The 16,819-nt window shown below is 42.7% G+C and overlaps 1 protein-coding gene across 1 annotated transcript in view; it reads left to right on the top strand.

Moving 5' to 3' along the window:
- Positions 1-16,496, top strand: part of LOC126187541 (putative glycerol kinase 5) — a 417,517-nt gene extending 401,021 nt beyond the window's left edge. Inside the window, exon 11 of the mRNA XM_049928689.1 lies at positions 14,729-16,496. Within this exon, the coding sequence (XP_049784646.1) occupies positions 14,729-14,889 (161 nt within the window). The 3' untranslated portion in view covers positions 14,890-16,496. The remainder of the gene's footprint in view (positions 1-14,728) is intronic.
- Positions 16,497-16,819: the final 323 nt, after the last annotated feature.

Raw genomic sequence — 16,819 nt, 5'->3', positions numbered from 1 at the left:
AATTCAGAACACAATCCATCCAGCTGTTGATACAGAATATCCTCAGATATGAGGTGCACATCATCATCATCAATGGAGAACCCAAACAACTGGAAAGCATCATAACCGAACAGATTTTCAGTGCCCGCATGATCCACCACATAAAACGTGAGGGGCCGAACAACAGACTTGTAGGCAGTGGAAGCATCAAACTGGCCAACAATAGGAATTTTCTGTTTATTATAAGTTCTCAGATTTCATGTAATTGGAGACAAGGGAGGGGAGCCCAACTCCAAATACGTGCGAGAATTAATGAGAGTTACTGCAGAGCCAGTGTCCACTTGCATGCGAATGTCTTTATCCAGAACACGAACAGTAACAAACAACTTATTTGCTTGAGAAAGCACACAGTTAACATCTGTGTCCGATGCCTCCTCCTCGTCGACAGGAACTTTAGGGGACTGACACACCGAAGCAATGTGGCCTTTTTTCCTACATTAATTACACATGGCCCAACGTTTTGGACACGCGGCCCTGTCATGCTGTATGAAACAACGTGGACAAGAAGGAAGTGCGGAACGGACCTGCTTCTATGGCTGCTGTTTTCGCTGTGAGCGTGGCGGTCCAACGCGACGTTGTTGACGTGAGTGAACCGCCGCCACATTGTCGGTCCCCTGGGAAACAGGCAAATTGTCCGTGTCGAAAGTGGACTGTATAGCGCCTACATCACACCACACGTCTATTTGCGCACCAGCAGCATGAGACACTTCAAAAGATTGAGCAATGCTTAGAACTTCCGACAACGCCGGGTTCGGCAGTTGTAAGGCACGTTGCCGAACTTCTTTATCAGGAGCAAGCCGTAGAATAGCATCCCTAACCATTGAATCAGCATAAGACTCATGATGAGTGTCCGTGACAAACTGACATTTCCTACTCAGACCGTGTAGTTCCGCCGCCCAAGCCTGGTAAGATTGATGGGGCTGTTTACGACACAGGTAGAACGCCACATGGGTGGCAATGACGTGGATGTTTTTTTCGGTAATAGTTAGACAATAAGTCACACATTTCTTGGAAGGACAGAGAGGCAGGTTCCCGCAGAGGGGCTAACTGAGATAGCAGCTGATAGATCCGTGGGGAAATCCAAGATAGAAATAACGACTTACACATAGGAGCGTCGACAACAGCGAAAGCCAAGAAGTGTTGCCGCAAACGCTTCTCATAATCCTCCCAGTCTTCAGCGGCCTCGTCGTAAGGAGGGAACGGAGGCGGAGAAGAGGAAGACAGACGATGAGTAAGCGACGTCGACAACGCCTGAATAGCAGCCGTCAGCTGTGTTTGTTGTTCAATGAGCGCTTGCAGAAGCTGTTCCATGTCTGCCCAGACACGAACGCACAATTCCCCAACGCTGGAAAAAAAAATATCCGACCTCGTCGCCAAAAAGTGTTATAACCTTTAATTCACTAATAATTTGTGTGGATATACAAACGTAGAAACAATAATGAGTTTCATGCTACCAATTCCGTATCTGTCACTCAACTGCCGTGCCGTGACATGCGGCCGGCGCCGTTCATAGCTAGGTGGCGCTCCCGCGCTCAGCCGAGCTGCGGAGCGCCTCTATCGCAGTGTTCGCGTACTGACGTAGCGGCACCTTTAAATCTTGTGTCACTGTCACAACACTCACACACACACACACACACACACACACAGACAAACACACACACACACACACACACACACACACACACACACACACACACACACGATAAGTGTCTCTGGTTGCTGGGGCAGTGCATTGAAAACAGTGCATGTAAAAATGCTAGTAATACTTTGTTCATTCATTTCTCAACATCAGTCACTGTATGCTTTATGTGCACATATTTCATTAAAGAAATGGCTAGTTCTTCACTGTTTACTATTTCTGAATACCAATCACTGCATGTGCTACACACACTTTGTACACACTATTAACTAATGTCAGGACCCAGACGAAGATCTTCCATTCCAGTTTCATTCAATGCAACTATCCATTTTTTGCCTGTAAAGCCTAGTCAGTATCCCTCTGTTATGAGTGAGATGATGTCCATAGATACAGGATAAGATGTTAGTATAACACTTTGAAGAGATTTAGTGTAACATTTTCAAGAAAAAAGATAAAGAAATAGAGCAAAAATGTTTTGTAAAATTGTAGGAGTGCTTCATTATTACTTACTTATTTGGCTTATTTTTCACCAAAACTCTCCACTGTGTTACCTAAATTACTTTCCCTGTATAGGATATGTGCTTAAGAGGTAGTTTTCACCTGACTTTTTAAATAAGTTTGTTTTAGTAATTTCTTTAATATCCTTTGGCAATTCAATGTATAATTTTATTTCTTGATAGAAAATGCTCTTTCTAGTTTTATACACTCCTGGAAATTGAAATAAGAACACCGTGAATTCATTGTCCCAGGAAGGGGAAACTTTATTGACACATTCCTGGGGTCAGATACACCACATGATCACACTGACAAAACCACAGGCACATAGACACAGGCAACAGAGCATGCACAATGTCGGCACTAGTACACTGTATATCCACCTTTCGCAGCAATGCAGGCTGCTATTCTCCCATGGAGACGATCGTAGAGATGCTGGATGTAGTCCTGTGGAACAGCTTGCCATGTCATTTCCACCTGGCGCCTCAGTTGGACCAGCGTTCGTGCTGGACGTGCAGACCGCGTGAAACGACGCTTCATCCAGTCCCAAACATGCTCAATGGGGGACAGATCTGGAGATCTTGCTGGCCAGGGTAGTTGACTTACACCTTCTAGAGCACGTTGGGTGGCACGGGATACATGCGGACGTGCATTGTCCTGTTGGAACAGCAAGTTCCCTTGCCGGTCTAGGAATGGTAGAACGATGGGTTCGATGACGGTTTGGATGTACCGTGCACTATTCAGTGTCCCCTCGATGATCACCAGTGGTGTACGGCCAGTGTAGGAGATCGCTCCCAACATCATGATGCCGGGTGTTGGCCCTGTGTGCCTCGGTCGTATGCAGTCCTCATTGTGGCGCTTACCTTCACGACGCCAAACACGCATACGACCATCATTGGCACCAAGGCAGAAGCGACTCTCATCGCTGAAGACGACACGTCTCCATTCGTCCCTCCATTCACGCCTGTCGCAACACCACTGGAGGCGGGCTGCACGATGTTGGGGCGTGAGCGGAAGACGGCCTAACGGTGTGCGGGACTGTAGCCCAGCTTCATGGAGACGGTTGCGAATGGTCCTCGCCGATACCCCAGGAGCAACAGTGTCCCTAATTTGCTGGGAAGTGGCGGTGTGGTCCCCTACGGCACTGCGTAGGATCCTACGGTCTTGGCGTGCATCCGTGCGTCGCTGCGGTCCGGTCCCAGGTCGACGGGCACGTGCACCTTCCGCCGACCACTGGCGACAACATCGATGTACTGTGGAGACCTCACGCCCCACGTGTTGAGCAATTCGGCGTTATGTCCACCTGGCCTCCCGCATGCCCACTATACGCCCTCGCAAAAGTCCGTCAACTCCACATACGGTTCACGTCCACGCTGTCGCGGCATGCTACCAGTGTTAAAGACTGCGATGGAGCTCCGTATGCCACGGCAAACTGGCTGACACTGACGGCGACGGTGCACAAATGCTGCGCAGCTAGCGCCATTTGACGGCCAACACCGCGGTTCCTGGTGTGTCCGCTGTGCCGTGTGTGTGATCATTGCTTGTACAGCCCTCTCGCAGTGTCCGGAGCAAGTATGGTGGGTCTGACACACCGGTGTCAATATGTTCTTTTTTCCATTTCCAGGAGTGTATTTAGTCCCCTTTTGCAACTGTAAGTTCAGTTTGGATCTTGTTCCACACTCACCAATTGGTCTGATTTCACAGTAATGATGAAAGTGTTTTATGTGGAAAACTAACTGATAGATATACTGTACTTACATGAATAAAGCCCCCCGTGAACCATGGACCTTGCCGTTGGTGGGGAGGCTTGCGTGCCTCAGCGATACAGATAGCCGTATGTAGGTGCAACCACAATGGAGGGGTATCTGTTGAGAGGCCAGACAAACATGTGGTTCCTGAAGAGGGGCAGCAGCCTTATCAGTAGTCGCAGGGGCAACAGTCTGGATGATTGACTGATCTGGCCTTGTAACAATAACCAAAATGGCCTTGCTGTGCTAGTACTGCGAACAGCAGTCAGGTCTGAAGAAGAGTCTTCACAAGATGGATTTAACGACGGATGGGAGGTGCCGCTGTCGCGCCTGCCAGCGTACCTACTCGGAGATGGAGAGTCATCCTCTGCGGTGGCCCCAGTGGGGGCCCCTTTAGAAAGCGACTCTGGGCCACCTAGTATTACTTGTGGCCCAAGGGGAAACTACATCCTTAATTTTTCCCGAGGGCATGCAGCTTTACTGTATGGTTAATGATGATGGCGTCCTCTTGGGTAAAATATTCCGGAGGTAAAATAGTCCCCCATTTGGATCTCCGGGCGGGGACTACTCAGGAGAAAGAAAACTGGCATTCTACGGATTGGAGTGTGGAATGTCAGATCCCTTAATCGGGCAGGTAGGTTAGAAAATTTAAAAAGGATAATGGATAGGTTGAAGTTAGATGTAGTGGGAATTAGTGAAGTTCGGTGGCAGGAGGACCAAGACTTTTGGTCAGGTGAATACAGGGTTATAAATACAAAGTCAAATAGGGGTAATGCAGGAGTAGGTTTAATAATGAATAAAAAAATAGGAATGCGAGTAAGCTACTACAAACAGCATAGTGAACGCATTATTGTGGCCAAGATAGACACGAAGCCAACGCCTACTACAGTAGTACAAGTTTATATGCCAACTAGCTCTGCAGATGACGAAGAAATTGAAGAAATGTATGACGAAATAAAAGAAATTATTCAGATAGTGAAGGGAGACAAAAATTTAATAGTCATGGGTGACTGGAATTTGGTAGTAGGAAAATGGAGAGAAGGAAACATAGTAGGTGAATATGGATTGGGGCTAAGAAATGAAAGAGGAAGCCGCCTGGTAGAATTTTGCACAAAGCACAACTTAATAATAGCTGACACTTGGTTCAAGAATCATAAAAGAAGACTGTATACATGGAAGAAGCCTGGAGATACTGACAGATTTCAGATAGATTATATAATGGTAAGACAGAGATTTAGGAACCAGGTTTTAAATTGTAAGACATTTCCAGGGGCAGATGTGTACTCTGACCACAATCTATTGGTTATGAACTGTAGATTAAAACTGAAGAAACTGCAAAAAGGTGGGAATTTAAGGAGATGGGACCTGGATGAACTGACTAAACCACAGATTTTACGGAGTTTCAGGGAGAGCATAATGGAACAAATGGCAGGAATGGGGGAAAGAAATACAGTAGAAGAAGAATGGGTAGCTTTGAGGGATGAAGTAGTGAAGGCAGCAGAGAATCAAGGAGGTAAAAAGACGAGGGCTAGTAGAAATCCTTGGGTAACAGAAGAAATATTAAATTTGATTGATGAAAGGAGAAAATATAAAAATGCGGGAAATGTAGCAGGCAAAAAGAAATACAAACGTCTCAAAAATGAGACCAACAGGAAGTGCAAAATGCCTAAGCAGGGATGGCTAGAGGATAAATGTAAGGATGTAGAGGCTTACCTCACTAGGGGTAAGATAGATACTGCCTACAGGAAAATTAAAGAGACCTTTGGAGAAAAGAGAACCACGTGTATGAATATTAAGAGCTCAGATGTAAACCCAGTTCTAAGCAAAGAAGGGAAAGCAGAAATGTGGAAGGAGTATATAGAGGGTCTATACAAGGGTGATGTACTTGAGGACAATATAATGGAAATGGAAGAGGATGTAGATGAAGATGAAATGGGAGATACGATACTGCGTGAAGAGTTTGACAGAGCACTGAAAGACCTGAGTCGAAACAAGGCCCCGGGAGTAGACAACATTCCATTGGAACTACTGACGGCCTTGAAAGAGCCAGTCCTGACAAAACTCCACCATCTGGTGAGCAAGATGTATGAGACAGGCGAAATACCCTCAGACTTCAAGAAGAATGTAATAATTCCAATCCCAAAGAAAGCAGGTGTTGACAGATTTGAAAATTACCAAACTATTAGTTTAATAAGTCACGGCTGCAAAATACTAACGCGAATTATTTACAGACGAATGGAAAAACTAGTAGAAGCTGACCTAGGGGAAGATCAGTTAGGATTCCGTAGAAATATTGGAACACGTGAGGCAATACTGACCCTACGACTTATCTTAGAAGCTAGACTAAGGAAAGGCAAACCTACGTTTCTAGCATTTGTAGACTTAGAGAAAGCTTTTGACAATGTTGACTGGAATACTCTCTTTCAAATTCTGAAGGTGGCAGGGGTAAAATATAAGGAGCAAAAGACTATTTACAATTTGTATAGAAACCAAATGGCAGTTATAAGAGTCGAGGGGAATGAAAGGGAAGCAGTGGTTGGGAAGGGAGTGAGACAGGGTTGTAGCCTCTCTCCGATGTTATTCAATCTGTATATTTAGCAGGCAGTAAAGGAAACAAAAGAAAAATTCGGAGTAGGTATTAAAAACCATGGAGAAGAAATAAAAACTTTAGGGTTCGCCAATGACATTGTAATTCTGTCAGAGACAGCAAAGGACTTGGAAGAGCAGTTGAACGGAATGGATAGTGTCTTGAAAGGAGGATATAAGATGAACATCAACAAAAGCAAAACGAGGATAATGGAATGTAGTCGAATTAAGTCGGGTGATGCTGAGGGAATTAGATTAGGAAATGAGACACTTAAAGTAGTAAAGGAGTTTTGCAATTTGGGGAGCAAAATAACTGATGGTGGTCGAAGTAGAGAGGATATAAAATGTAGACTGGCAATGGCAAGGAAAGCGTTTCTGAAGAAGAGAAATTTGTTAACATCGAGTATAGGGTTGGGTTGTTTGGGGAGGAGACCAGACAGCGAGGTCATCGGTCTCATCGGATTAGAGAAGGAAGTGAGCCATGCCCTTTCAAAGGAACCATCCCGGCATTTGCCTGGAGTGATTTAGGGAAATCATGGAAAACCTAAATCGGAATGGCCGGACGCGGTATTGAACCGTCGTCCTCCCGAATGCATCGAGTATAGATTTAAGTGTCAGGAAGTCGTTTCTGAAAGTATTTGTATGGAGTGTAGCCATGTATGGAAGTGAAACATGGACGATAAATGGTTTAGACAAGAAGAGAATAGAAGCTTTCGAAATGTGGTGCTACAGAAGAATGCTGAAGATTAGATGGGTAGATCACATAACTAATGAGGAAGTGTTGAATAGGATTGGGGAGAAGAGAAGTTTGTTTCACAACTTGACCAGAAGAAGGGATCAGTAGGTAGGACATGTTCTGAGGCATCAAGGGATCACCAATTTAGTATTGGATGGCAGCGTGGAGGGTAAAAATCGTAGAGGGAGACCAAGAGATGAATACACTAAGCAGATTCAGAAGGTTGTAGGCTGCAGCAGGTACTGGGAGATGAAGCAGCTTGCACAGGATAGAGTAGCATGGAGAGCTGCATCAAACCAGTCTCAGGACTGAAGACCACAACAACAACAACAACAACAACAACACACGAATAAAAGTAACAATTCACCAAATAGTAGAGACTTGTAGTTGTTAACATGCACACAGAGAAACTGAAAACTCACACACACACACACACACACACACACACACACACACACACACACACACACACACATACCTGCTCAGCTATGCTGTGTCGACTGAACACTCTGTACAAGGACTGCAGTAATGCAGCTTGCCTGGGGCTAGGGGTTGTGTTTGGTGGACAGGGTGAGCAAAGAAGTTGGAATGGGAGGGAGAGAGGGGAACCAGTCTTTGATGGCTCAGAGGGAGGCAGCAGGTGCGCTAGCACAGCTAAGTTCATACAGTGTGCAATGATAATTATGTAGAGGAATTGATTGGATGGAGTGACAAAAGGAAGAAAGGAAATATGGGTTGGGTGCAGGATGATTGAAGTTAGGGTCCTCAGACAGGGTGGGGAAGGAATGGGGCAGGGGGCTAGCAGAGATCAAGGCCAGAAAGATTTGGGAATGTAGGATTTGTTGTAGGACACCTCCCATCTATGTACACTGACGGAAGAAAAGAATCTCAATACCGAGAAGGAGTTGTGCGACATAAACAAAAGTTTATCTGAAAGATGATGTCTATTCAAATTTTACACTTGTCACATAAGAGTGGTGCTAGTAGCACCACTATGAGGATGCAAATCAGGTTGGCTTTAAATGCATACTGTAATAGGCATGAGCATTAGTTACCTTTGAGACTGAACAGGCAAGTTGCCTTTAAGGCAACAAAGGTGCCATTATCAACACCTCACTGAATCTGAACGAGGTTGTGCAATAGGGCTATCAGAAGCTGGATGTTCCTTCTGCAATAATGCAGAGAGTCTTGGCAGAAATGTAGCCACTGAACATTGTTGCTGGCAGTGGTGGTCAGAGGAATATACAGTCGCAAGAAAACCGAGCTCCAGACAGCCACGGGGCACTACCGAAAGGGAAGGGCATCGTGTATGGTGTATGACTCTGGTGCATTGTACTGCAACTGCAGCAGCAATCTGAGCAGTAGTTGGCACCACACTGATACAACAAACTCTTACTAATAGGTTACTTCAAGGACAGCTCTGAGCTAGACGTCCTGTAGCATGCATTCCATTGGCCTAAAACCGCTACCTGGAACTTCAGTGGTGTAAGGCAGAATGAGGATCTGTTGTGTTTTCCGACAAAAGCTGGTTCTGCCTTGGTGCCAGTGATGGCCATGTGTTGGTTGGGAGGAGGCCAGCTGAAGGCCTGCAACCAGCCTGTCTGCATGCTAGACATTTTGTACCTACATGTTGAGTTACGGTCAGGGATGTAATTTTGTATGACGGCAGGAGAACTCTCGTAGTTACGCCACTCACCATGACAACAAATTTGTATGTCAATCTGGTCTTTTAACTGGTTGTGTGCCATTCATGAACATCATTCCAGAGGGGTGTTTCCCAACAGAATAATGTTTCCCCACATGCCGCTGTGCAACCCAACATGCCGTACCGAGTTTCAACATGTTGTCTTGGACAGCTTGATCCCCAGATTTGTCTCCAATTGAGAACACACATGACATAATTGGATGGCAACTCCAGCGTCATCCACAAATAGCATTAGCTACCCCTGTATTGACTGACGAAGTGTGACAAGCATGGACATCTACATCTAAATCTACATCTACATCCATACTCCGCAAGCCACCTGACAGTGTGTGGTGGAGGGTACTTTGAGTACCTCTATCAGTTCTCCCTTCTATTCCAGTCTTGTATTGTTCGTGGAAAGAAAGATTGTCGGTATGCCTCTGTGTGGGCTCTAATCTTTCTGATTTTATCCTCATGGTCTCTTCACGAGATATACGTAGGAGGGAGCAATATACTGCTTGACTCCTCAGTGAATGTATGTTCTCGAAACTTCAACAAAAGCCCGCACCGAGCTACTGAGCGTCTCTCCTGCAGAGTCTTCCACTGGGGTTTATCTATCATCTCCAAAATGCTTTCATGATTACTAAATGATCCTGTAACAAAGTGTGCTGCTCTCCATTGGATCTTATCTATCTCTTCTGTCAACCCTATCTGGTATGGATCCCACACTGGTGAGCAATATTCAAGCAGTGGGCAAAAAAGTGTACTGTAACCTACTTCCTCTGTTTTCAGATTGCATTTCCTTAGGGTTCTTCCAATGAATCTCAGTCTGGCGTCTGATTTACCGATGATCAACTTTGTATGATCATTCCATTTTAAATCACTCCTAATGCCTACTCCCAGATAATGTATGGAATTAACTGCTTCCAGTTGCTGACGTGCTATATTGTAGCTAAATGATAAGGGATCTATCTTTCTATGTATTTGCAGCACATTACACTTGTCTACATTGAGATTCAATTGCCATTCCCTGCACCGTGCGTCAATTCGTTGCAGATCCTCCCACATTTCAGCACAATTTTACATTGTTACAACCTCTCGATATACTAGAGCATTATCCACAAAAAGCCTCAGTGAACTTCCGATGTTATCCACAAGGTCATTTATGTATATTGTGAATAGCAACGGTCCTACGACACTCCCCTGTGGCACACCTGAAATCACTCTTACTTCGGAAGACTTCTCTCCATTGAGAATGACATGCTGCGTTCTGTCATCTAGGAACTCTTCAATCCAATCACACAATTGGTCTGATAGTCCATATGCTCTTACTTTGTCCATTAACGACTGTGGGGAACTGTATCGAACACCTTGCGGAAGTCAAGAAACATGGCATCTACCTGGGAACCCATGTCTATGGCCCTCTGAGTCTCGTGGACTAATAGCGTGAGCTGGGTTTCACACGATCGTCTTTTTCGTAACTCCTGCTGATTCCTACAAAGTAGATTTCTAGTCTCCAGAAAAGTCATTATACTCAAACTCAATAGGTGTTCCAAAATTCTACAACTGATCGACGTTAGGGATATAAGTCTATAGTTCTGCACATCTGTTCGACGTCCCTTCTTGAAAATGGGGATGGTCTGTGCCCTTTTCCAATCCTTTGGAATGCTACGCTCTTCTAGAGACCTATGGTACACCGCTGCAAGAAGGGGGCCAAGTTCCTTCGCGTACTCTGTATAAAATCGAACTGTTATCCCATCAGGTCCAGCGGCCTTTCCTCTTTTGAGTGATTTTAATTGTTTTTCTACCCCTCTGTCATCTATTTCAATATCTGCCATTTTGTCATCTGTGCGACAATCTAGGGAAGGAATACAGTGCAGTCTTCCCTTGTGGAACAGCTTTGGAAAAAGACGTTTAGTATTTTGGCCTTTAGTCTGTCGTCCTCTGTTTCAGCACCATTTTGGTCACAGAGTGTCTCGACATTTTGTTTGATCCACCTACCGCTTTGACATAAGACCAAAATTTCTTAGGATTTTCTGCCAAGTCAGGACATAGAACTTTACTTTCGAATTCATTGAACGCCTCTCGCATAGCCCTCCTCACACTACATTTCGCTTCGCGTAATTTTTGTTTGTCTGCAAGGCTTTGGATATGTTTATTTTGCTGCGAAGTTCCCTTTGCTTCCGTAGCAGTTTTCTAACTCGGCGTTGAACCGCGGTGGCTCTTTTCCATCTCTTACGATCTCCATTCCCCAAAATGACATCCAGCTCCTGTACAACACAATGCATGCACACACATTTGCATGCTTGCATTCAACATTCTGGTGGCTACTCTGGTTATTAGTGTAGCAGCATTTCATATTTGCTGTGGCTTATCTTGCGCTTACATTAACCTGTAAACATGCAGTGTTAATCTCTTAAATATGTTACCGAGAGAAATGTATTCCATGTAAAATGTTGCACAGAAATTGCAGCAGAGCTGGTATATGACATGACTACTTTCACACGTGGCCCTGTCCCAGATAGAATGGGATAAGCTTGTGAAAGGTCTCATGTAGGAAAGCTTTCCATTACCATATTTATGTGATGTAGTTAAACTCTCAAGAGTTTTTAGCAGACATTTGCAGTGAGCCTATTGACTGTTTTAGTTAGTATTCTTATGGCCCTTTAATGTAATTTGAAAACATTTTAATATTTTATGCATTTGTTCCTCTAAAAAGAATTCCATAGCTAAGAATTGTATGTTACCTGCTTATGAAAAGTATGTAACTGAAAGGCACTGGCTATTAACAATGACGACATGAAACTAAGAATATTAATGTGATAATGATGGTCTGCTCACAAGGATGTTTACATATTCACAATACTTCAACTGACAATTAGTATTTGTTTCTAGAACCCTTGTGTTTGTTAGACAATATATATAGGTACCAGTTCAACTTAATTTGACATTGCCATTTTCCTTCTTCAAACTGAAATTCATGACATTTATTTTCTTTGTGTTTGGTATAATTCTATCCCACATGGACCAGTTGAAAATTTTCCTTAGAAGTTCAGACTTATTTGAGATTTCTCTTATCTCTACGCTGTGTACAATATCTGCAACATATGTTTGGAACTGGTTATTAGCTGCCCAATCAAGGATCTGGACAGCTGACAATCCTTGTGAAAACAACACCATAATGTATCACTCCCATCATCAGGATGAAATGGAGTGCTACATGCTACTAGATAGGTGCCTCTCATTAAATTTCTTGAGAGCTTAATATCTGCAGAATTTCTTCCTGTGATACTATTGTTTGACCCTCTGATGTGTGTGACCGTGAGTGATTTGTTAAGCTTTTGTATCTGTAATATTGGTTTCTTGAGGAATACAGTAGACCGTCGATTATCTGAACGTCGGTCAACCGAACGACCGCTTAACCGAACTGTGTACTCGCTCGCACCTGTTACTCTCCCACCCTACCATCCATCATCCTCCTCACTCCCAAAGCAAGTTTCCCACAGTAGTCGCCGCACTGGGCCACCGCTGGTGGAACATTGCTTCTAATGGGGCCTTCAAAAGGCGCTGCTGACCGGCCAAGCTGCCAGTCGCTGTGTTTCAACAATCAGCACACTTCTGTCAGCTTGGCAATGGCAGTAGAAGTAGCGGCAGTATCAAAGCTGTTCACAGCAACAGCTGCGTGAGCTTAGAGTTGAGGTGTGCCGCTCCACGCAGTTTGAAAGTTTGCGCACCCCAAAGAAGAGCTTCTCACGGTGCAAACAGTCACCTTCTGTTCTCTGTTACGACCACTTGTGTGCTGCTGTGTGAAGAAGTGAAGTTGACGATACAAAATGCTTCAATGTAAACTTGTTGTCCTTTCTATGAGGGACAAGTACGAGATTATTACTATATATTCATACTGAAGTTGCCTTTGTATGTTACTTTGTAGTACTAAAAGAGATTTCCAGAATGAGATTTTCACTCTGCAGCGGAGTGTGCGCTGATATGAAACTTCCTGGCAGATTAAAACTGTGTGCCTGACCGAGACTCGAACTCGGTACCTTTGCCTTTCGCGGGGAAGTGCTCTACCATCTGAGCTACCGAAGCACGACTCACACCCGGTACTCACAGCTTTACTTCTGCCAGTACCTCGTCTCCTGGCAGAAGTAAAGCTGTGAGTACCGGGCGTGAGTCGTGCTTCGGTAGCTCAGATGGTAGAGCACTTGCCCGCGAAAGGCAATAAAGCTGTGAGTACCGGGTGTGAGTCGTTCTTCGGTAGCTCAGATGGTAGAGCACTTGCCCGCGAAAGGCAAAGGTACTGAGTTCGAGTCTCGGTCAGGCACACAGTTTTAACCTGCCAGGAAGTTTCATATCAGCGCACACTCCGCTGCAGAGTGAAAATCTCATTCTGGAAACATCCCCCAGGCTGTGGCTAAGCCATGTCTCCACAATATCCTTTCTTTCAGGAGTGCTAGTTCTGCAAGATTCTCAGGAGAGCTTCTGCAAAGTTTGGAAGGTAGGAGACGAGGTACTGGCAGAAGTAAAGCTTTGAGTACCGGGCGTGGGTCGTGCTTCGGTAGCTCAGATGGTAGAGCACTTGCCCGCGAAAGGCAAAGGTACCGAGTTCGAGTCTCGGTCGGGCACACAGTTTTAATCTGCCAGGAAGTTTCATATCAGCGCACACTCCACTGCAGAGTGAAAATCTCATTCTGGAAACATCCCCCAGACTGTGGCTAAGCCATGTCTCCACAATATCTTTTCTTTCAGGAGTGCTAGTTCTGCAAGATTCGCAGGAGAGCTTCTGCAAAGTTTGGAAGGTAGGAGATGAGGTACTGGCAGAAGTAAAGCTGTGAGTACCGGGCGTGAGTTGTGCTTCGGTAGCTCAGATGGTAGAGCACTTGCCCGCGAAAGGCAAAGGTACCGAGTTCGAGTCTCAGTCGGGCACACAGTTTTAATCTGCCAGGAAGTTTCACTAAAAGAGATGCCTGTTTTTTATGAATAAATTTACTGTACAGTACTTCTTTTTGGCAAATAAACATGTACAGTTCTATTATTCGAACAAACCAGTTTTCCTAACACCCATGTCCCCCAATTACCAGTACTTTGGATGATCGATGCTCTACTGTAATTCAATATTCTTGCTTGCCTGGCTGATTTAGAGCTTGATGGTTGACTTGTGTTCATTAAAAAAATGGACAAACTTTGTGATTTTAAGCTGATTGATTGAGGGTGGTTACCAGCCCATCTCTTATCGTACTGTATTTTTCGTTTTTTTTCTCTTTCTCTTTCCTTTTCATATTTTCTTTTCAGAAACAAATTTTAATGTTTTATTCCAGAATAGTTTATGTACTTTATCTCTTTAATCCGTAATCTAAGTTCTGTGGATGTTGTCTGTATTATGTTGAGTGTTGTGAGAGTTTATCTGTGTTCATTTCAGTTTTCCTGTCAGACGGGTTTGATAGGGAACTTACTTGCCCTGCATAAGAGTGATTTGCATGTAGACGGCATGTGTTGAATAGTTTAATATGGTGAAGTTAGGGCTTGTCATATTTCTGTGTTTGCTGATACCTAACCTCTGGTTTAAATGAGAGTAAGCATCTCATGAAAATTATTTTGCCATCTGTTCAGTATGATGCAATGAATGATTTTAAATGACCTATTGAACATGATATTAATTTCTTCATCTGTCTCATTTTAACCAGGACTGTTTCATCTCTGTGTCCCTCATAGTGCAATGTTTTTGGTGCGACTTGCTCTTTGAATTTTTTTTTATTTTGTTTAACTACAGAAAGGACAAATTTTGCATGTTTCTGTTTTAGGTGTGTGGAAGTCAAAGAATGACCTCTGCAAACTTAGGAAAGTCAGAGATGTTTTCGAGCCGAGGCAAGAAGTACGACGAAGATATGAAAGCACTTTAGCTCGCTGGAGAGATGCTATGGAACGTTTCTTAGATTGGTATCCATTACCAAGCAATAAATAGGCTGTGATGTTTTGTCCGTCTGCAATATGTTGTGCTTCCCACATTATAACTTCCAGGTGACATGTAACTCAGACTGAATAATTTTACACTGCCATGAAGATGTGAATTATTTTTGATAATGCAGATTGAATAGTTTTAAAATATTATGTAAAAAAACAAACTATTTTTCTACACTAATAATCATCTGGAGGTCTGGTATTTTATATTTTATGTGACACACTTTGATGAATTTTGTGGAGGTTAGTACAGTACAAACCAAATTATTGAATTTGCTGGTACTGAAAATCTTAAAAATGTTATGCCAATTATGAGATTTACACAGTCCACTCAAATCATTTATGTTTTGTTTGTGTAAATAAATCATTAAATGCTGTTGGTCATCAGATAGGAAGCTTTCAAAGGAAAGGAACACTTCCTGCTGCTCTGATAGTACTGTAATGTCCACATGCTTTGTGTAGTGGTATACTTCTTAGTACATGACTGGTTCAAAATCTCCTGCTGGTAGGAATATACATAATCTAAAAACACAGTGAATTCTGGTTAGCAACTGTGAAAGGAAAGATGTAATAAAATGACACTGTACACCATGTGTTCCTTCATGCAGTTTCCTGGTTGTTTACTTGATAAACATGTGAGTTATAGTGACATATATATCTTAAAGTATGAGAATGGATTTATTTTTCTTATATTTGCCCCTTTTGCATTGAGCAAAAGACTCTCGAAATGAAAATAGTCTTTTAGTAAGCTTAAATAAACAGAGTGAAGTAGTATTGTGCCATACATATTTTCTGTTGAAGCCCAAAAGATGATTAAATAGTCCAAGTACCAGTGATAAACTGAAAATGATAAGTATAACTTTATTGTTTTTAGCCTGATGTTTTATATTTACAGTTCGACCTGGACCATATTTTAACTATGTCTACTTACTGAGAGCAAGAATTAGTAATGATTGTTTAATGACAATATTACCTGTTAGATTTTCATTCACTAGAAGAGTATTTTATGTATTTGTTTAACTGTGACACACTTTTTGTTACATATGTTTGTTCACTTTGGAGCATCCGTTTTTGTCATTGTTAATTTCTGCATATGTGAGTGCAAATGTGTGCTAGACAAGTTTCACAATTATTGAATATTTTATATGCCTTGTTGAATATGCTCCATAATATTTATGGGGCTTTTGGGTGTTTTTAATTGAATCAAATTAAGATTTTTCCATCTTGCTCATTACTATGTTTATCTTGATTTACATGTGTGACTGTAAAATTTTGATGAATGATTTATTAATCACTAACAATGTTTCATTCTTTGTAGGTACAGCAATGGCTGAATTTGTTTATGTCTTGACATTAACATAATTAAGTTTCGTCTTAAAATGTTTTGTTGAGGTGAAATAAAATTCAGCTGTCAGCATAACTGCAAAAACGGAAATGTGAACCATTGTAACTGACTAATGAATTTTTCAAGCAACTGGAGTTGGTTTCATAATACCGTATTGCTCATTATTGTTGTTGTTAATAAAAATAAGACAGTATTTTTCTCGTTTATACATCTTTGTTCTTTGATATTGTTATACTTGTTTACAGAATAAAAAAATATCTTTATTTGCTTTGTTTTATCATTTGTTATTGTATATTTGCTTTGTTTTATCATTTTTTATTGTAATCAGTCATTGTAAAAGCTTATTTAAACGTTAAATACTATATTTCATTCTTGCCTATGTCTTCATTTTGCAGGAGACAGTCTAAAAAAACCGAAAAGTGGAAACATACCAGGAGAATAGGATACTAAAATGTATTAGGACAGCACCAGCTTTCTGGAAGAAGGAAATGGGGGGAGGGGTGAAGAGAGATCCCTATCTCAAAAATAACATTGTGCACTTATGTTATATTAGTTCCTACTTTTTCCTGAGAGTGGCATATCTGGCCAA

This window comes from Schistocerca cancellata, chromosome 5, assembly GCF_023864275.1.
Source record: "Schistocerca cancellata isolate TAMUIC-IGC-003103 chromosome 5, iqSchCanc2.1, whole genome shotgun sequence".
Classification (NCBI taxonomy): Eukaryota; Metazoa; Arthropoda; class Insecta; order Orthoptera; family Acrididae; genus Schistocerca; species Schistocerca cancellata.
This window is presented reverse-complemented; position numbering and strand designations above follow the sequence as displayed.